The 20,878-nt window shown below is 35.1% G+C and overlaps 1 protein-coding gene across 1 annotated transcript in view; it reads left to right on the forward strand.

The window, feature by feature from the left end:
- Mei4 (meiotic double-stranded break formation protein 4) overlaps positions 1 to 20,878 on the forward strand; it is a 161,612-nt gene that overhangs the window by 92,177 nt on the left and 48,557 nt on the right. The window contains exon 4 of the mRNA XM_010617916.1: positions 17,627 to 17,758. Within this exon, the coding sequence (XP_010616218.1) occupies positions 17,627 to 17,758 (132 nt within the window). The remainder of the gene's footprint in view (positions 1 to 17,626; positions 17,759 to 20,878) is intronic.

The following is a 20,878-nucleotide window of genomic DNA, read 5'->3' on the forward strand; positions in this document are numbered from 1 at the left end:
TATCAGATTAAAATAAAATTATAACTGAGAAGTTTTATGTAAACTTTACAGTAATGACAAAGAAAATAACTAGTGCGTAAGAGAAAGAAGTCAGTGCACACCACTACAAATGGTGGATACAGAAGAGAAGGCAACAAAGGAAGAGTACAAAAGAACTACAAAACAGAAAACATTATCAAAATGGCAATAAGTCATCATCTATCAATAATTGCTCTAGAGGTAAATGGCTTAAACTTTCCAATCAAAAGATACAGAATAGCAGAATGTATAAAATAAACAAGATCCTATTATAAAGTTGTCTGCAAGATAATCATTTCTGCTTTAAAACACAAATAGGAAGTGATAATGGAAAAAGATATTCCATGCAAATAATAATTTTAAAAAGGCATACTTAAAGCATCCAAAAAATTGTTAAAAACTGTCACAATGGATGACTATGTGATTGTATAATTACTAGTCTATTCAACGGGATATATCAGTGATTAACACAAGTGCAGTCAACATAGGACCACCAAAACAATGTTATCTTTGACATGAATACATACTGATTTCCTGTACTACTGTCTTTGGCTGTACTGTCTTTTGGCTACTTAGCTCCCATTTATTTGTCTTACCATGATGTTCAGATACTAGCACCTGAACAAGTTAGTGCCACAATCTTTCCATAATTAATCCTGTTTTCAGCAGATAATAATATGTCTGTATTAGTAAATCTGTAGCTGTACCAATCCTTACTTTTGCAACTATCACTTCTCTAGAAGATTCATTTTCATTAGAAAAACTTATATTCTAGGAAATACATTAATAAATTCAAAAAATATTCCAGTGCAAAAATTGGGAGCCACAACTATTCCTGATAATAAGTCAAGAGTTAGATGGCTTGTCTTGGTAAAAAATCAAGTCTTTATTTGATGAAGAAATACTAGCTGACACTTTTAAGACAGTCAGTGAATCTGAAATAGGATAAACACTAACAGAAAAACATGTAGACAGAGGAAAATAAAATTAATGAGAGAAAATAAAAAAGAAAAATCTTTAATAGAACAAAAGAACACCTTATGGTAAGGAAAACATCTGGCTTCTCACCAAAACCAGTTAGACCAGGAGGCACTGGAGTAATAATTCAAAATATTGAAAGACAAAAGTTTATATCCAACAGATGAACTTTTTAACATAGCAATGAGATAAACAGCATTGCCACATTTCAAAAATGGAGGAAATTTAGCAGACCTCCCTTTAAAGAAATCATGAAGGAAATCCTTCGGCCATAAATGAAATGGTCACACATGGTAATTTGGACTCAATAGAGGAATGAAGAAAACTAGGAATGACAAATACATAAGGACATAGTTTCTTCTATTAATTAATTTTACAAATCAGATTACTCATAATGAGAATCACACATTTGTACAAGTTCTAAGTTTTGGGGCTTATAACATAAAAATACATATAACAGCAGTAAAATGACGCTAAACTGGAATAAGTTTGCTTTATTTTACTAACAGCAAGTCAGTCTAGCCAGTACTGACAAGTAGGACATGAGGATAAGTTCAAGATTCTCATAGAATGCCCAGTGACATCATTAAAAACTAACACAAATATAACTAAACAGGCAAAATGTGAAAATATGCATTTCCTTGACACAAAGAGTAGTAACGAAGGAAGGAAGGGTGGAGCAAAAAAGGCATGAGAAAAATTCAGACCAAAAGGCACATCCATGCATGTCCTACTAACTATACTTAATGTTACTAATAACAAGTAAAATTTACAAAATCGGTTGATAATCAAATACATTAAAAACTAAACTTTCTAATTAAAAGACTGAAATTGTATGATTGGATAAAAGATACACCACCCATAACTGAGACACTTTAAATTCAGAGACAAAAATAGGTTTAAATTAGAAGACTGGGGAAAGGTACAACCTGCAAATAGCATAAGACAGATGGAGTATAAATTTGTTCTTATCAAGCAAAATGGACTTTAAGGAAAGATAATAAGACAAAGCGATATGCATTGTGTAATGATAAGTATTAATTCATCAGAGTTGCAATGTCTGTCCACTTAGAAACAAAGCAACACAATGATAGTATTGAAAGAAGTAGTAAAAAATGCAATACTCCTCCTGCAATAAATAACAGGAAAAAAAAAAGTAAACTGAAAGAAAGGTCATTGAGTGTCAGATACCCTCTACCAAGTATATTTAATTGACTTATAAGAAAACTCCAGCTAAAGATAGTATTACGCACATTCCCTGCAAGCATACCTGGAACATTCATGAAAGTAGACTATATGATGCACTATGAAATTGTTTGCTTCTGTGTTGTCAGAACAGCACTATTACTAGACCTAAATTAGAAACAGTACAAATTTATATTAGCATGTGAATGGATGAACAAATTGTGGAATATTCACACAGTGAAATACTACTGACCAGTTAAAAAGTACGAGCTATTTGCAAATGTCACAACATATAGTTTCCCTGGTGTGAATATTCTGCAACAATGCATAAGATTCTAATAAGATTACTGACATTTAGAAATGGGAGGAAAGGAGCTAAAGGTGTAGGGAAGGTGTGATACGTAGGGGAAGAACAAAAAGGGCAAAGAAAAAAATGTGAGAGAATGAAAAGATGAAAATAAAGTGTTTGTAGATGGGGAGGGGAGGAGGGGGTGAAGACCAACAATGAGTAACTGTACTGTATCCCTAAATGTACCAATAAACTCAATAAAAAAATAAATAAATAAAAAGTCATGCTTAGTGAAAGACATCAGACACAAAAAATTTCACATTTGTTCCTTTTTATGAAGCTTCTAGAAGAAGGGAAAGCTATAGTGACATAAGCAGACCAGGGGTTATCTAGAACTCCCAGGGTAGGGGGATGCAGATCAATTGCTTTTTGTCCTTTGTTATTTGGAATTATTAGTTTTTTGAAAGTATGATGGTAATGAATTTTATAAAGTAGTCTTTATCGTCATTGCTTAAAAGATCCAATATGTGATTCTTACTCTTACTGATTTGCCCCAACCTCCCATACAATCTTAATCTACTTCTAAAACTCAACTATGATTAGTTTATTATATGCCTTTTGTTTTCTTTACAAACACCTTAAACATTTAATGTCATATTTTTGTCATAGCTAATGATATTTTTAAAATTAAAAAAGTGAGATATAAGTATACAGAAGACTTTTACCTCTAAATTTATTTCTTAAAGATTATGAAGAAAACAGGAATATTCAATTTCATTTATCATCCAACTTTCGTTCTTTTATCATTTAAATGTATAACTTATATCCTATCTTTTCCCATAATTTAAAATTATTCCATAGGGATTTCTAGACTTCTTAATACTAACTTTTATTCACAGTATTCTTATTTTCTTGTTCTTAATGACATCAAATTGATATAATATTGAAATAAAATTTCTAAGCCATATTCAGAGTTTACTCCCAGCTCCTTACATGTCCTAAATAGAAGTGTAAAGGTAGTAAAAATTCACTGACATATTCACAAGGACAGCTGTAGCTACGAACTAACTTGAAATAGTGACACTAGTTTCTATCATGTTTCTCATATTAAAATTATAAAAATGAAAAGAAAATCAGATTTTTCTTGCAGAATTGACAGAACGAGTTGGTATTCAGGTTCTAGTTCTAGGCTGTGATATTCTGGGAAGAGTCTGATAAAAATTGAAAGTACTGCTAAATAAAATGAGTGCTTATTTGATTTCTGGTATTTTAGATGTTAGTTTTCCTATTTTACTCCAGAAAATTTCTTTATATTTGTTTTTTGTTTTGTTTTGTTTTGTTTTAATACTAGGGCTCAAACTCGGGCCCTTGCGCTTGCGAGGCAGGCAGTGGAACCACTGAGCCAAATCCCCGGCCCTATATTTGCTTTTAGTAAAACATTTAAGCCAAGATATGATATGCTCAATTTGTCATATTCCTATCAGAAATAGTGTAAGTTGCGTGATACTTGCGCACAACTTTTAGGCCATGGTCAACAATAATTGAGAATTTTTCACATCTGAACAAGATATTTGACACATTTTGTATTTGTGCTATGCTGTCATACAGTAACCACAACTAAAAGTTTCTAATATAAGCATGAGTACCAACACATTTTGGAAAGTCTACAGTATACTGAAATACTACTGCCTGGTCAATACAACAGGATTCCATTACAGTGCAGTGGGAGCTTATGTAATGATGAAAATATTCTATATCTTGGATGTCTGTGTGACTACCAAGCATTAATGCAACTATTATACCAAAATCATGAACAAGCCATTTTTACTCCACTATTGGACTGGTATTTTTAATGAAATTATTAGGAGTATAATAATTGAGAACTTAATAGAGAAAGCAAAAAAAACCAAAGAACTAAACTAGTGACAGTTGACTTTTTGGAATGCTGAATGAAGGTTAGTCCTGGAGTATTTTGAGTTTTTAAGGCCCAAGGAAAGTGTCTAGAGTCTATAGGCTATAAATTGTGCCATTAGATAACAATATTTGATAAAGTGGGTGAAACTACTCAGGCCAAAATCTGTGGTTAGAATGGAAAAAACTAGAATCCTTAAATTCTAGTTAATCTCTCTAGCATGATTTAAGAAAATCTTCTAGCCACAGATCACTCTGAATTATGCATCTAGGTGACCCTGTTCTCTGTTTGTACCTATTTCTCCCTTGGATACTACTTAATTACTAGAGCAGTATGCTTATTTCAAGCAAAGCAAGACACATTTGTTCTTTTGGGAATTTTGAGATTGAACATGAGCCTGAGTCAGCTGTTGGTGAACACTAGAGCTTTAGATTGTACGGTCGGTCCAAGAGCTGAACACAATGTCCGGTTGTGGAAAAGGGTAGAATCTCACCTTTAGAAGAATGGAGTGACTGAGGAGTAGAAACATTACACCATGTAGTTAGTTCCCCAGAGGGACAGAGAGACGTGGTGACCAACCAGTGACTAGCCACTGTCAACTTTACATTCCTCAGGAGTCTGTCTGTTCTCTCAGGACATTTTCTCCCTTTTCATATTTCTCTTTCCTTCCTGTAAAATTCCATTTTTACTGATTTGTCTTTCATTAACTCAAACTTTCCCTAAGGTGGGAGACATATGCCTAGAGTATGCTGAAAATACAATTGGGTTATTTCTCACTGTTTGTTTGTATGTTTCATTAGTGACTCACATCCTTTAAAATCACTTGGCTAGGTTTTAAATAGGAGTTACAGACAAGTTAAAATATCGGGGTGATTATGTTCAGGTATCTCTATCATTTCAAGAGCTTCCCAGATTGTGAAATGTGTTCAAGTTTGAGAGGCATTGATCTATTCAGGATAGTTGTCTCAACTAAAGCAGGAACTATTGTCATTTTTATTTAGTAGTTTTAGTCACATATATTTAGAAATATCATGATTTTTTACAGTATCCCTCATATATTTTATGGGTAGTGCTAATCACAATTCCCAAAGACAGAATCCTGAACACCATAATCCCCAATGTTAAAATCTGAATGATATAATTCTCTAACATCCGAAACTCTTAGTCTAAAATTCTAAATGCTAAAACCTGGAAACTGTAGTTCATGCCAAAAAGAAAAGAAGAGGAAAAAATTCTATGTAAGAAAAATAGCCAAATTCTGGAGAAGGGACTAGGGTGTTCTCAGTTGTGTGAAGGATTATTGTATTATATTTGATGGGAGAAATAGCCAGGAACCTCATAAATCTTTGCATCTGTGTGTCTGTGAGGGTGTTTCCAGAGCTTTCCGTGTCAGTCACATTGGACCAGATAGGGAAGATTGCCCTCAGGGTGGGCACACACCACTGTGTTGCCCAAGAAGCTGAGTTGGTCTGTATCTATCAAGATTTCAACGTTGCCAGGTTGCAGATGGCATGTCATGGAACTTCTCAGTCATCATCACGGGTTTGGCCAACCTTATCAAAAGGCAGTTTCTACCTGACACAGTATTTCACATAACTGCAAGTGTAAAGCTGAGCATACACAATTGCTAACCATAGGGATGTGTATTGATACTTTTCACCTATCTTTATGAGTATGGTTTGTCTGCTCATGTAAGTTATACCCATGTCAATGTCATCAGTGTTAATATTCCAATTTTATTGTGTAAAGTGGAGTTGAAACTTTTTTGTCATGTTTCAGTATTTCTGTAAACCATAATGGGGAACTGAGTGACAAATTGATTAAGAAACAAAGAGTTGATTGGGGTCGATCAGAGATACAATATAGGAGGTGTAAATTTCAGGTAGGATGAAATGTGTTCTAGTGTCTTAGATTTCAAGCATTTAGGGACAAACCCTTATATAGGAAAGGGATAACATCGGTATTTTAATATAGATGGATGTATGTATGTAGGGTAGCAGGCTGTCTGGTAAGAAAGAGATTGGGTCTCTTTTGTTTGTTTGTTTGTTTGTTTGTTTGAGACAGGGTCTTACTATGTAGTGAGACTGACCTGGAACTCACTATGTAGCCCAGGCTGGTCTGAAACTCACAGTGATCCTCCTGCCTCAGCCTCCCAAATTCTGGGGTTACAGTTGTGTACCACCACGCCCAGCTTGGGATTGGGTCATTTTAAAAACACATAGCACAGGGTTTAGAAGGTGAATGGGGGGGGGAGGACAGAACAAAGAAATTCATTGGAAAGTAAGAGACATGACCCTGGTGGCTATTTATAGGTTTGGAATATTTCTCTCTAATGAGAACTAGTTTCTCATGTTTAGACTACAAGATGTAACATGGCACAGAGTCCAAAGTTTATTTTCAGGTATACATGACAGAACCCAGGTCTCTTGTCTTCTCAGCCTTTTATGTTGAGGTGCCTCAGTCTGTCTACATAAGGTATGTTTGATTTGAACTTTTATATATTTCTGAAATAAATTATCTCTCTTTTTTTTTTTTTTTTTTTTTTTGGAACCAGGGATTGAACTCGGGTCCTTGCGCTTGCAAGGCAGGCCACCGAACCACTGACCTAAATCCCTGGCCCTCAAATAAATTATCTCTTAAATGCAAATAATATATTTTAAAGCACTTTAAAATTATTTTTCCAGATTTTGGGGGGAATTTTGATTTTTCAGGACTTTAGGCTTGGAATTTCAGACATCAGGGATTCTGGTGTTTTGTGATTTCAACATTTGGTATTAAGGCTTTTGGGATTGTTTCTTTTGAGAGTTTGATCTAAATTTTTTTTATGGGGCCTTAGTTTTGGCTACCAGGTTTTATCTGTACTTTCAGTATAATTGTTTGGTATTTACCACTTAACTATAAAACATTTTGAAGTCATATTAAGCAGTTTGTTATTTATAACTTTTGTTATGAAAAAGCTTATTGAAGACATTTGTTAGAAACTAAATTTTATTGAAAAGAAGATATCTGTAGTTTGGAACAGTAGAAGAATAAGTGAAATATCATAAAACTTAGATGCAAAAGAAAAAACCCCTTTGACCTTCGGTTCAGTTGTACGGTAGTGCTTTGGACATGAATAAAACAGTGTTATGTGAGCCATTACCGTTCCTTTTCATATGATTTGCTCATTTAAATCGACTTATCAAAATGTGTAAGCTTTACATTCTCTGACTTTTGATAATTCTGTGTTCATTTATTTTGTTATACATTATTGTATTACATAAAAATGTGTAGTTGAAAAAATTCCTATGCAAAATCACCGATTTTAAATATTTTGTTCTGGGCATTATTGCTCAGGCTATACAAAGAAGATGAATTTTAATTTTGCATTTTTATTCAATTTGAGTAACAATTAGAACTTCACATTTTTATAACAGGTAGGGGGAAAAGAATAAAAGCAATTAATTATCTACTATTAGAGCCTTAAACCAGAAAAATGAATATTTGAAATTCAATTTCAAACATCCTACAGTTTGAAAGCCAAAATCACTGGTCCAAGAAATGAAAATTCTAAAAAGATACAGATCGGGATAGTATTACATAGTTTTTAAGCATATATAAACCTTGCACAGGTGATACATGCTGTTTTCCATTTCTCCTGAGAAGAGGAAGAGCAAAAATTTTTTAAAAAATCATTTCATTCTATAGGATAAGGGACTTATATGAAAATAGATTTTTGATAACAAAATTTGTAAAGCATTTGATTAGATTGCCAGAAAAAGCTGTAAATAAATTACTCCTGAGGTCCCTAAAAATTCAATCATGTCTTCTTTTTGGGAGGATGCTAAGAATTTATCTTCCTATGAAGAAAAGGATGGAAGTAATTTGACCTCTCACTCTCCTTTTCATCTCCCCTGCTTTAGATTGCTGTGCCTGAGAGGAAACAGAACCAAAACCTTATAATGATCTTGGCAAAAAAAAGGAAAAAAGAAATGTCTTTATGGCAAACCATGAATATAAAATGCATATGAAGCATGCAGTTAATTTCCCTGCAGTCTTATTTCTGCATATTTATTGCTGTGGATGTTAAAAAAATAAAGCTTAACTTTATCTGTACAGTCCAGTTTTCTTTCTCAATAAGAAGCAGTGTCTGCTCTGAGAGGCTGAAGTATCAGTGTCCTTGATGCTATACTTATTGGTGTCTTGGAGCACCACATACTGAACAAGCAAAGGCCCTAAACACCCAGAGCTGTTGATATTTATTGGTGACACCATAGTTAAACTGAGTTAAAGTGGCTGCAGGAGAGGACATATAGTTGCTATGGACATGTTACTGGCAGGCAAGACTTGTAAAGGTAAAGACTAAGATTTCTCAAATTAGGAAGAGAATAGATGAAATATAGGTTGTGGTTAATAATTAACCTCATCTTTAGTAAGAAAGGTTTTAACCCTGGAAATAGAATTTGAGTAAGAGTCACTCTGACCTCAGCACATAGGCTTTGGCAATACTCATTTCTATAAACAAATCAATTGTGGAGTTAACTCTTTACAGCCTGCACTGATTATAGCCCACTTTGGGCCTAATCAATAGGGCAGTCCCCTAAATTTCAGAACAGGTTATCAGCTCCATTGATGGAGGGCATATAATTTAAAGACTCTGTAACATAACAAGTGGCTTCATAACATCTAATGAACATATCTTTGTGGTGATTTTAGCAGTGCCAGGATTCAAGGTGAGTATAGAGTATGTGGCACACTTGCCCTAGAAAGTGAAATTTGCTTTGGATATTAGAGTATTAATAAGCACTCAGTCACAGGTTTCCCTGGGCTTTAGCAGTGCAGAAGGAAATATAGAAGAGCTTCCAGAACATTCAGTTGTGCAGGGAATACAGGTAAATGGGTGCTTTAAGACATTATTGATTAAGCACCTTAGAGTACTGTTTTAAAGGAAGGTGATGGTTAAGAATTTTCAATTCTCTTTTAAAAATTTGATCATTAACATAGATAAGGAGTTGGAAAACTGTCCCACTTGTTTTTGTTTATCAGATTTTACTGGAACAAACTCACACTCATTTTTATATGTTGTTTATGGCTGCATTTGCACTGCAGAGCTGGAGTTGGGAACTTACAACAGAGACCTATGGCTTGCAAAACCTGATATCTTTAATATCTGGCCTTCTGTAGAAAAAATTTTTCACTACTGCCATAAATAATTTTATTTTGATTTATTTTTTCTAGGGAACAATTTGATCACATTTTTTGCTTAGTTAACAAGCTTCAACCACACTGAGAGGACTCTAGTTTCTTGACATATCCTAGTTCTTTGTAAATAGATGTGCAGTCTTCATTTGAAGATGAGTGAATCAGTGAATGAAGAAATAGCATCATATATAGGTGTATAGGATGATGGAAGAAGTAGATTCATATTTCAATGAAAGATAATAACCTGAAATAAGGCTAATGACAGGAGGAATAGACAGTAGGGGATATATTTTTTTGTTTGTTTTTTTAAAGAAATGGAAGTGGCTACTTGTCATACGATAGGTGCAGATGAAAACAACACTGGGATTCCATCTCACCCCAGAAAGAATGGCTGCTATCAAGAAATCAACCAATAATAAATGCTGGTGGGGATGTGGGGAGGAAGGAACCTTTCTCCATTGCTGGCGGTAGTGCAGACTGGTGCAACCACTGTGGAAATCAGTATGGAGATACCTCAAACAACTAGGAATAGACCAGTTATCCCTCTGTTGGGTCTCTTCTCAAAGAATTAAAATAATCATACCACAGTGATATATGTGCACCAACATTTATGGTGGCACAGTTTGTAATAGCTAAAACTTGGAAAAAGCCCAATTTCCCATCAACTGGAGACTGGATACAGATGTGTTTCTTCTATAAAATGTAGTACTCAGCCATAAAGAATGAGAAACTAGAGTCATTTATAGGTATGTGGATGCATATTGAGGCCATACTCTTAAGTGAAAGTGAAATAAATAGGATATATGTGTAAATACTGAATAGTTTCTCAGGGTGGAAAACTAAAGTGTAAATAAGGTTCAAACTGTATAATTGATAATGTGATATAGGAAGAAAAGGGCTAAAGGAGGAGGGGAAGTGGGAAGAGTAGGGGAAATGAAAGAAGGGAAAAGAAAAATATGAGAAAAGGAAATAAATGAAAACAAAGTCTTGGTAAATAGGGAATGGTGGAGGGGGTGAAGGGAAGGCAGGGGTAAAAAGTAAGAACCAAGATACAACATGTAAAGGTACAAGATCCCAATGATGAATGTAACTGTACTGTATACATAAAAAGTACCAATAAACTTAATGAAGAAGAAAAAAAAAAAGAAATGGAAGTGGTTGGACTTAACGCTGTCATTTGTCAGTTTATCTTGTTTTGAAGTATTTAATTACAGAAATTTAAATTATATATGAAAGTATGCATATAATGCAACCCTTTTCAAAATTAAACATTTTGCAATTGCATTTATCTTTAAAGTGATATTGTTAGGTATTCTAAAACAAAACCAAGAACTAGTGCTAAAGCAATTATCATTACTAAGCCTACCAGTATTCTATTTTTTTTTTTTTTTGCTTTGTTTTGTTTTTTGTTTTTTGAGACAGAGTCTCACTATGTAGTTGAGACTGACCTGGAACTCACTATGTAGCCCATGCTGGTCTTGAACTCACAGTGATCCTCCTGCCTTAGCCTCCCAAATGCTGGGATTACAGGCGTGCACCGCCACATACGGCTTCCAGTATTCTTATTGAAGGTAAAAGTGTACAACCAGTGTCTGTGCATTTGTCTATATAAACTTGAAAGGTGTCTGCCGTAATGTTGTCATAGAGCAATATGTGGGTCTTGCACGGGCAAAGTATTCCAGAATGCCTGGCCCTAGACACTCGGATTTTATGGTTCTAAAAAAAGTCTTACAGTCATGCGTTTAAAAAATATCCAGATGTTATTTCAGTAGGCACTAAAAGCTGCAAACACCTTGTTACTTAAACATCATGGTTCCATGAGATGTCTTTTGGGTTTTATACAAAAAAGTTAGAAGCTAATTTTTTTTACCATACATCCTTTCATGGATTTAATCAGTTCCGAGTCTTGTGAACACTTGGATGATAAAACAGGTATAAACAGTCTATGGCTTTAGGAAGTTTAAAAATAGTGCAGTGGTGAGTGGACCGGAGGGTAACAAGATGGTTCTAGTTGATGGTGCCAAATGGAGATGCCGTTCAAATGAATTGTTGGCTATACAAGTACAGATGGCATGGAGTGGGTGGCAGTGTGGGGTCTCTCTGAATAAGTACAGAAATGACTGGGTTCAGTTCAGGCCGTGTAATATATGAGAGTAGAATCAGACTGTCTCTGTGTTAGTCCGGCATTTTACCATTTGCTAGGTAGTACTGGTAGAAGATCTGGATAAAAGGCGGTTTCAAAGAAGGGTTTCATCTCTACCAAGCGATGTTCTGAGTCTGTCACTGGTTGAATGGATTGCGGAGCAGATTCTGGGAAGAACAATGAGCAGGGTACTTATTCTGAAGGCCCAGGGGATTGACACCTGTGGAAAAGGTGAACTGAAGAGAATTAATAAACGGAGAAGTTGAGCCTCCATAGACCCCAAAGCAACATTTTCTGACCCCCTGAGGTGCACCGAAAACAGTTTATTCTTCAGAGCTGTCCGGTGGTGGGCTACAATTCCAGTTCGTTATATTTTAATATTGGGCTGTGTTGGAAGGTGGTGCTGCGGCTATGGAGGGACGTGGTTTGGCTGAAGGGCTCTCCGCAGCTGTGCAGCCAGTTGGATGGGGAGAAGTAAGTGGCCTTTATTTACTTAACGCAGTTATTGAGCATCTACATTGTGTCGGTCGGTGATCCCGTGCTGGTTGAGAAATAAACAAAAGCAGCTGTTGCATATTGTGGTAAGTGTAGTGAACTACTGAGCAGAGTAAGAAGAATACAGGGTTGGAATGTACCTAGTTTATTTAAGGAGATGTCCTTATAACCTTTATAATAATAAGTAGTGGAGCTGTTTGAATAGAAATACTGAAATGTTTTGAGCAACGAATGCACTAGTTTTGTTTTCAAACATATGGCTTGTGATTTTTTTATGTGAAAAGATGATATATCTACTCCCTTTATTAAAAAACTACCAATTATTAATAGCTCATTGACCCAGTTCTATTTCAGTTTTGAAATCCTTCCATTTCCATTCATAAATTTGATTCTCAAGCCTGTAAAGCTGACAGGAAACAAATTATTATTTTCCTTTTCTAAGTATGAAACTGGAGTTCCTGATAGAGTAAATACATATAATCACAGAGACTGATAGAAGACGGTATAAGACTGAACACCTTGTCTTTTGACTCATCAAGTGTTTCATCAAGTGAAGTTGATCTAACTGGTTAATAGGAGTGAGAGCTTAAATATAATTTATCAAATGTAAATAACCATAATAGTACATGTGGAGTTACCAAATAGAATAGTGTTTGAGACCTGCTTATAAATTATTCATTGTGTATCTAAAATTCAAATTGATTGTATTTCCTACATTTTAATGTGCTGAGTCTGGCAGCTCTAGTTGTACTACTCAAAGAGATATTCAGCTTCCTTTATAGTCTGTTTGAGAGAGAGAGAGAGATTCTGATTTCATTTGAAGTTGACAACACAGGAAATACAAGACCTGCCAAATATAACACCCGTTTTGATAGGCATAGCCAAAGTAAGTTAAAGTGAGCTAAATGTATGCATACTGAGCAAGTCTCGCCTGTACCTAACGCCCACTATCAAATGTAGAATGTCATTAATATCCACGCCTTCTCCTCAGGTGAGAAAAGACACGACCTTATATTTTAATGAGTGTAGAAGTTATCTGGCAGATAGTTCAGCATTTTCTGGTGCCATACAGAAGAAATTTAATACTTGAATGTATCTTCAAATTTTCTACCAGGTTGCGAGGGACTCTGGAAGCCTAGCTCTGGCCTCAGGATAGTAAATGTGCTGGAGAAAAGAGGACTAGGAGTAATTTGTCCCAGTTTCCCATGATTAGGCCCTGAGCTCTAGGTCAGGTGCTGTCGAAAGAAAGCACTTTAAAAACTATTATATTACAAGTACATTGTTCCTACGCTCCACAGAAGGTGAACAATGCTCTGCTTTGTCCTCAGAATAAAAGTTAAAGGCAATGTAGTCAATAATTTGACATTTTTAAAACATCCAAGTTAATCTTAAATTGCAGAAAAGACCTAGGCTTTCATTTTCATAACAAGTAACTAAAGCTCAGACTTGAAGCGACTTTTTAATATTTGGCTAAAGTCTTGCTAATAAAGGGCAAATAAATATAAGTCATAGACCCCCTAAATTTCTAATGATCAAAGGTTACTATAAATATATCACAAAGAATAACAGAACCTATCCACAAATAAATTGCATTTTTTATGGTGAAAGCAGAATTATGTATTTGTGTGTTGTAATGAGTCCTTTTTCTGTTGTAAGAATCCATGGTCTGTCTCCAAATTAATGCATTTGGCTATATCTTCTTGATTAGATCTCTTGCTGTGTGCAAGAAGGGAAGTAAAAAAATCTATCTACTTATAATCGGTGCTGATTATATTGAAAATGATTGCATGATTGGATATTCAAGTACATTTAATTAAAACTTCATAGTACTCTAATTTTCTTTTAACAATTGATTAAAGTTGTGTAAATAAACATCGCATGCATCATTCCATTGTTTATAGATACATTTCCAGTATTAGAAAACAAATTTGTTTAAGGGCACACATTTTATTTAGGAGTTTGGCATGGTGTTAAAAATACAGACTCCATTATCAGATTGTCCAGTAATCTGAATCTGAATTGTGGTTTCATTATTTATTTGCTGTATGACCTTGGGGAAGTCCTTCAACTCTTTGAACTTCAGCCTTTAATCTTCTAAAGAAAGAACAACTCTTGCTACTTCATAAACTATGTGGATTAAAAAAGTTACTCTGGAGAGAATTCTTAGAATGCAGTCTAGCATGATGAACTCTTTAAAGTATGTTTGGTTGTTAGTCATGGATCTTTATGATAAGATTTATAACTTCTACAGAGAATGAGATGATTTCAAAATGGTACATAAAAATCCCTGAGAAGTAAATCTCAATATATGTTAGCATTTAGATAAATAACAAGAAGCAATATTTATTAAAAATGACCATGAAACATTCCTAAAAATAGTTTTATATACAAGTAGTTAAAGGCATATTTTGTTGTTGTTGTTGTTGCTAGTTTCAGACATTAACAATAATTATATTTTTATGTTTATACTTGATATCTAACATCTTCTTGAAGGGAACTAATACATTCCTGTAATAAACTCATGAATTTGGGGAATTCTAAGAAATTTGTAAAAGTACATACTATTCTTTAAATTATGGTGCTTATACAATGATAGTGAAGAATGATTTTCTCTGAAGTTGTAAGTACAAAATGCATGGCTTTTAGTTTTTTTTCTTTGCTTGTTTTATGTTTCATTTTTCCCCTTGCTTTTTGTGAGAGATTAATATTGGTGAAGCGGGCTGGGGATTTAGCTCAGTGGTTCTGCCACCTGCCTCGCAAGCACAAGGACCTAAGTTAAAAAAAAAAAAATATATATATATATAGGTGAAGCATTTTTTAACAGTTCAACATTAGAATATATACTAAAAGCTGCTCTGAACTCATATAAACAGCCATTTCTTTTTTTCTCTCTCTCTCATTGAGTTGATTGATACATTTTAGTTATACAGTGCAATTACATTCATTCCTGGGCTCTTGTACCTTTACATGACAGGTCTTCTTTCTCATTTTTTCCCCTTATCCCTGCCCTCTCTTTGCCCTCTCCCTCCCTCCCCATTGACAACACTTTATTTCCATTTTTTCATTTTCACATATTTTTATCTTTTCCCTTATTATCTTTCCCCTACCCTCCCACTTTCCCTACACCTTTAGCCCTTTTCTTCCTATTTCACATTGTCAATTATATCATTAGGATCTTATGTACTGTTATAGTTTAGTCACACCAGAGAAATTCGGCATTTACACATGTGTGACTTATTTACTTCACTTAGGAGTATATCCTCAAGATGTATCTATTTTCCTATGAATGAATCTAATTTCTCATTCTTTATGGCTGAGTAGTGTTCCATTTTATAGAAAAACCACATCTTCTTTATCCTGTCTCCAACTGATGGGCAAATGGACTTAAACAGCCATTTCTTGATGAGAAATGTTTCCTATATTCCTTATTGAAATGTTGCATTTGCAAAAGTTTAAACATTTATTTTGATTGTATAACCCATATTTCATACAGATTATTATTGTATTTTTAGGGGGAGGAAGAAAGGGATAGAAGAGTGTAGAAGCTTTGAAAGAAAAATGATAGAATAAACTACGTATGTTATATATTAATAAAGTACAATAATATAAAATACTCTATATATATATCTATATCTATATACATATAGATATAGATATGGATTATTCATAGGAAATTTTCCCCACCTCCCTCTCATGTATATTTCCTGGGAGCAGAAAAGGAAAAAAATGACCCCCTTCTTGGTATAAGTGATATAGAGGTAATATAAAGTTTAATTCCCTGGAGGTGGAGGGATGGAAAGTGAAGTGAACAGTATATTAAAACATCTAGGAAAAGGAGCATTTGAGGTTAGTTCAGCAGTTAATATTGTTTAGAAATTATATTGTTTACAGTTATGTGCTTATAGCAGAGAATAACAATACACATTACGGTGTGCACATGTGGTAGAAAAGGAAAAATTGAAGTTATTGGGATGAAGACAGCACAAGTAACAGAAATGTTAAGAACATAAAGGCGCACACTCAGCTGTTAGTCTAGAACGTTTGGAAATCAAGAGAAAAACAAACTAACCTTCTATATTTACTGAACAAAAAGAACTGCTTAGTCTATAAGGTCAATAAAAAGGAGTAACCTTTTTGTGTTAATAAAAACATCTCGGTCATGAAATATTAGCCCTGTACGTCAAGTGTTCAGCAGAAGTGACATAGGTATTAGGAAGGTGCCCTAAAGGGCTCTGTGCCAGTGCTGTGCACAGTAAGGGCACACTCAGAAATTAGTTTTGGCCTCTGGTGGACAGTAAATCTGCCTTGGCTCAATAGAAATCATCACACAGACCAAAGGAAATTGAAGACCCAGATGAGATGAAACTAAATAAAATAAAGCCCTGCAAGTCAGAGGAAAACACTGCTAGACATTTCCATGGCAGCCTCCTGACACAGAGTCCCTGGGCCAATCTTCTGCTGATTATCCTTGCACAGTGTGGAAGACCTTGAGTCCACACTGACTTTGCTGCATCCTCGATGCATAAAAGCAATCATCAATACTTAAGACAAGTAAAGATCACTTTCTCATCCTATAATCACTATTAGATTTTCTTTTATTTTCTCATTTGCAAAAGAATGAGGAACACAATGACTAAAAGATATTTGGAAATGGCTAGACCTTTTGCTAGCTCTAATTCTTTCTCCAAGGTTTCCTTTCTCTTTGAGGTGGGAAAAGGACAGTGTATAATCTAAGAGAAGAAATTCGATGCCAAGAAAATTCTATATTCAGGCTTCACCTCTGGTCATAATTTCATTTAACCTGTCCTTTAACATAGCTAGGAGAAAGGAGGCACCTAGAAGAATCTCAAATCCATGTAATGCTTATATATTTTATCATGGCTCTATATAAGCTTAAAAGGATATTAAGGAGACACCGCTTTCAATGCTAAATAAATAATGCCAGGTGAGACTAGGAAATGCTCTTTCTTTGACCCACCCTCTTCTCCCTTGCTTCTATGAGTAGGGGTGGGACTCAGAACCCATAGCTCTTCCCAAAGATACCTTCAAAATTCTGTTCTCACCTTTTTTTGTAACTTTCATGTCTTATGTAAGTGCTACAGTGCCTTCTTACAGTATCATCCTCCTCACCCATTCTACATATAGCCTATTGTCTAAACTATTATATTATCTTTTAGTATTTCAACCAAAACTCCCATTTTAGCATCCTGTCATGTCAAAATTTAACTGCTATATGAAATCTTAGTACTGTTTTGCCTATAATTTGTCTATTTCACAACTTGGCTTAGGACTGACCCAGAATTATGTTGACATTTTTGCACTCCTCATAATATTTAGCTTGGTAGTTAAGTGTTAGAAAATGCCCATTGAATACACTTTGACTTGAATTAGTGAAAAATAAAACCTTATTCATTTTCATCTTTAGTTTCAGGAGCAGCGTTATGTCTCTCAGGATCTGGTAACCCTAGGAAGTTGCAGCTTGTTGAGAAAGTCTATTATATCTCTACTTCTCTCAGAAATAAACTGCTTTGTTGACGAATTGAGAGCCATCGATCAGGTACATAACACTCGAAACTGTAACTCTTATTTATAGTTAATATAACTACAAGATATTATTTTCTTTCCCTTTCTTCCTTCTCTTCCCACCAGGCTAATATTTGCCAGGCTGATGCTTTCTCTCCAATTTATGTGAAAACTATTGCTGCCTGCTTAATTGCAGTAGTTTTCAAAGTAAAATCATGTTGTCATCCTGACTTGTGTATGTGTGCCAGAAGTCCCGGTGGTGCCAGCAAAGTAGTGTTTAGAGGAATGGACTTAAATCTCTCCAGTCAGACAATATGCTCCTAAGACAAAGACATGAGAGAAAAACAAAATGGTTAGGATCCTGAATGGAGAGTACCTTCTGACCAGTGTTTCTCATGCCCAATTGTCCTAGAAAATTGTCTGGCTAACTTTTAAATATTCTATTGCCAAGCCATGTACTAATCAAGTTAAATATTAGGATTAGGCTGGGATATCAGGCATTGATTGACAAAGCCCTCCAAATGATTCCCATGTTTCTAGGTCACAGACTAGCCCTTTTGTGTGTACATATGTCATATTCCAGTTTTGAAAAATGTATGGAAACAATATAAACAATTCTCATGCTTTGATACTAACACTAGTTTAACTTTGTCAACTCATTTATTGTTAGCCTCTGTGTGATAAAATTAAAAGCATAATTCAAAGAAGTCAGAGAGGGTTGGAAATACTTTCACGAAGAGAAAGAAATTTAATAATAAATAATATATGCACATGATTTTAAAAGCTTTTATCTAAGTGCTTCCAAGTCTCTATGTTTAAAGCCATAGTTTAAAACTAGTATGTAATTTAATTGAATTCGCTGCATGACATGTTACCTAGTCAGCAGTTATTCAAGGGATTAGTAATTGCCAACATTCTTAGAGATATGATACCGTCACAGTTTTCAAGGACAGATAAAGAAGTTGCATTGACTAACTGAAAAAAATGTCGAAGGAAATGTATGGTGGTGTGTGGTGGCCAAGGTCAAGGGACTGGTTGCAGTAGGCTCAGAGTTCCCCAAGAAACCTTCATGGAAAAATGATTTGAGTCGAAGTAGAGGATAACAGAATGCAGATGAATTGGGATGTTACTTAACAAGAGATGTGCCGGGATTCTGAGGGAATACGGTGAGATCTCTGCATTTAACAGAGTGAAGTGATGGGGACAACAGTGAGTTGTCTGTACGGAGAATGACAGGAAGCACTGAAGAGTAAACACCAGTTAATACGGTATTCTAATTTGGCTTCCACAATAGCAGCACAGAGTATTCACACTCCTTACCTAGTTTATTGATAGAGAAAGCAAATCTTAGAATTGTTAAGCAACATTGCAGGAAGAACAGGTGTTAAAAGTCACAACTCAAACCCAGGTGTTCTGACTATGAAGTCACTGTAAAATAATAACTAAAGAGTGACAATAATGGTAAACCAGTAGCAACTAGCTTTTATCAGGTATGTGTGTTCGGTAAATCATATGAATTATTCCAGTCAATCCTTTCAGCAACCCTTCAAGATGTCAGTACTCATTAGATGGGAAAACTAAAGTCAGTATTCTTAATCGTAGACAAAATACTCTGCAGCCAATTTAAATAGTAAAGGATTCATGAAGAGCTCTGGAATTGTTGGAAGGGGGATAAAAAGACTCCAGGCTGCACTTTCATGAATTAGGCTACCATAAGGATTGCTAACTTTATCATCATTTTTCATTCCACTTGAAAGTAATAGTTTGTAATGATACTCAGGATTAAATTTCCTAATATCTTCAAAAACATGTATTTTGTACTTTTTGGAACTGTTTTCTTTATCAATTGATTAAGATTAAATTCTTTATTAATTCCTTTTAGAGTGTCAGAACTTTCTCACCATGATTATAATCTTATGGCATAATCACCTAGCTTTCTATTTATTTTTAAGTAACCTTTAAAAAGCAGCTCCTTGAGGGTGGCCCTGTCTAACTGCCTACACGATATCTAATTAACTTTCCTATCTGCAATATTCCTCCCTTCTGAAGAACTACCCCTACCTGCTGTGAGAGGGCAAAGGGCAAAGGCAGCTCTGGCTACTTCCTGCTGAAGAGGGTCATAGTTGTGATCAGCAGTTAGTTACTCTACAGAGGGTCTATCTAAAGGCCTTCCATAGGTGCCAGGCATTGTCATCTTGGTAGATGCATAGCTTTTAAGTCTGGAGAAAAAGCCAAAGAAACAGTTAAGAATTCATGGGCCAAATTATAAGATCTGCAGCACTGCTATGAATATAACCCACAAAGAAGATAAGATTCCAGGGGACTTCACACTTGTAAAAGAGAGAAGCTACTACACCCTTGTGCTTCCCTGGGAATGAATAGCACTGATTGATATTCTAAATAGGTATCAATCACCTGGGTGGGGGGCTAAGGTCTTAACCCAGCCTTCCCAGGAACTATCCCTGACCCCCACCCTTCCTGAAAAATCCTCCCCTACCAAGACCTGTCATGTGAAGGTACAGGATCCCAGTAATGAATGTAACTGTATTGTATACCTAGATTGTACCAATAAACTCAATAAAAAGAAAAGAAAAACCCTCCCCTATTTGACCCCCATTTAATCAATATTACCTCGGTGTAATCTTATTAGTTGCTCATGGTTTTGCCCCACCTCATGCCCACCTTGTAATTTCCCACTGGGTTTTATAGTTTTGTCCCACTTTGTACCCACCTCACCACATGGCTTGGCTGTATGAAACATCTTTGAAAAGTGGGGTCAGTGGGCAACCCACTTTCCAGTCCCCTTTCTGTCTCTTAGACAGAAGCTTTCTTTCCCTCAATAAATTTTTCCTACTCTTAAAAATAAATAAATAAATAAATAAATAGCAGCTCCTATAGCATTTCATGCAGTGCTAATAGGATTCTCTAACAACCTGAGAGGTTTGGCTGTTTAAATCTGAGCAAACAATCAAGCTTCTGACTTTAATTTCACAATCATTATGCCTGTGAGAACTTCTAGTCAAAATTTTTGTATCTCTTTTCTTTAATGATTCCTTACTCTTTCATATAGAATCTGAGCAATTAACATCTATGAAGAGCCAGACAGTATATAGTTACAGAACATCCATTGGTGAATAGCTCCATAGAAAAGCAA

Source organism: Fukomys damarensis, unplaced genomic scaffold, assembly GCF_012274545.1.
Source record: "Fukomys damarensis isolate Sample0158 unplaced genomic scaffold, DMR_v1.0_HiC HiC_scaffold_27, whole genome shotgun sequence".
Lineage (NCBI taxonomy): Eukaryota > Metazoa > Chordata > Mammalia > Rodentia > Bathyergidae > Fukomys > Fukomys damarensis.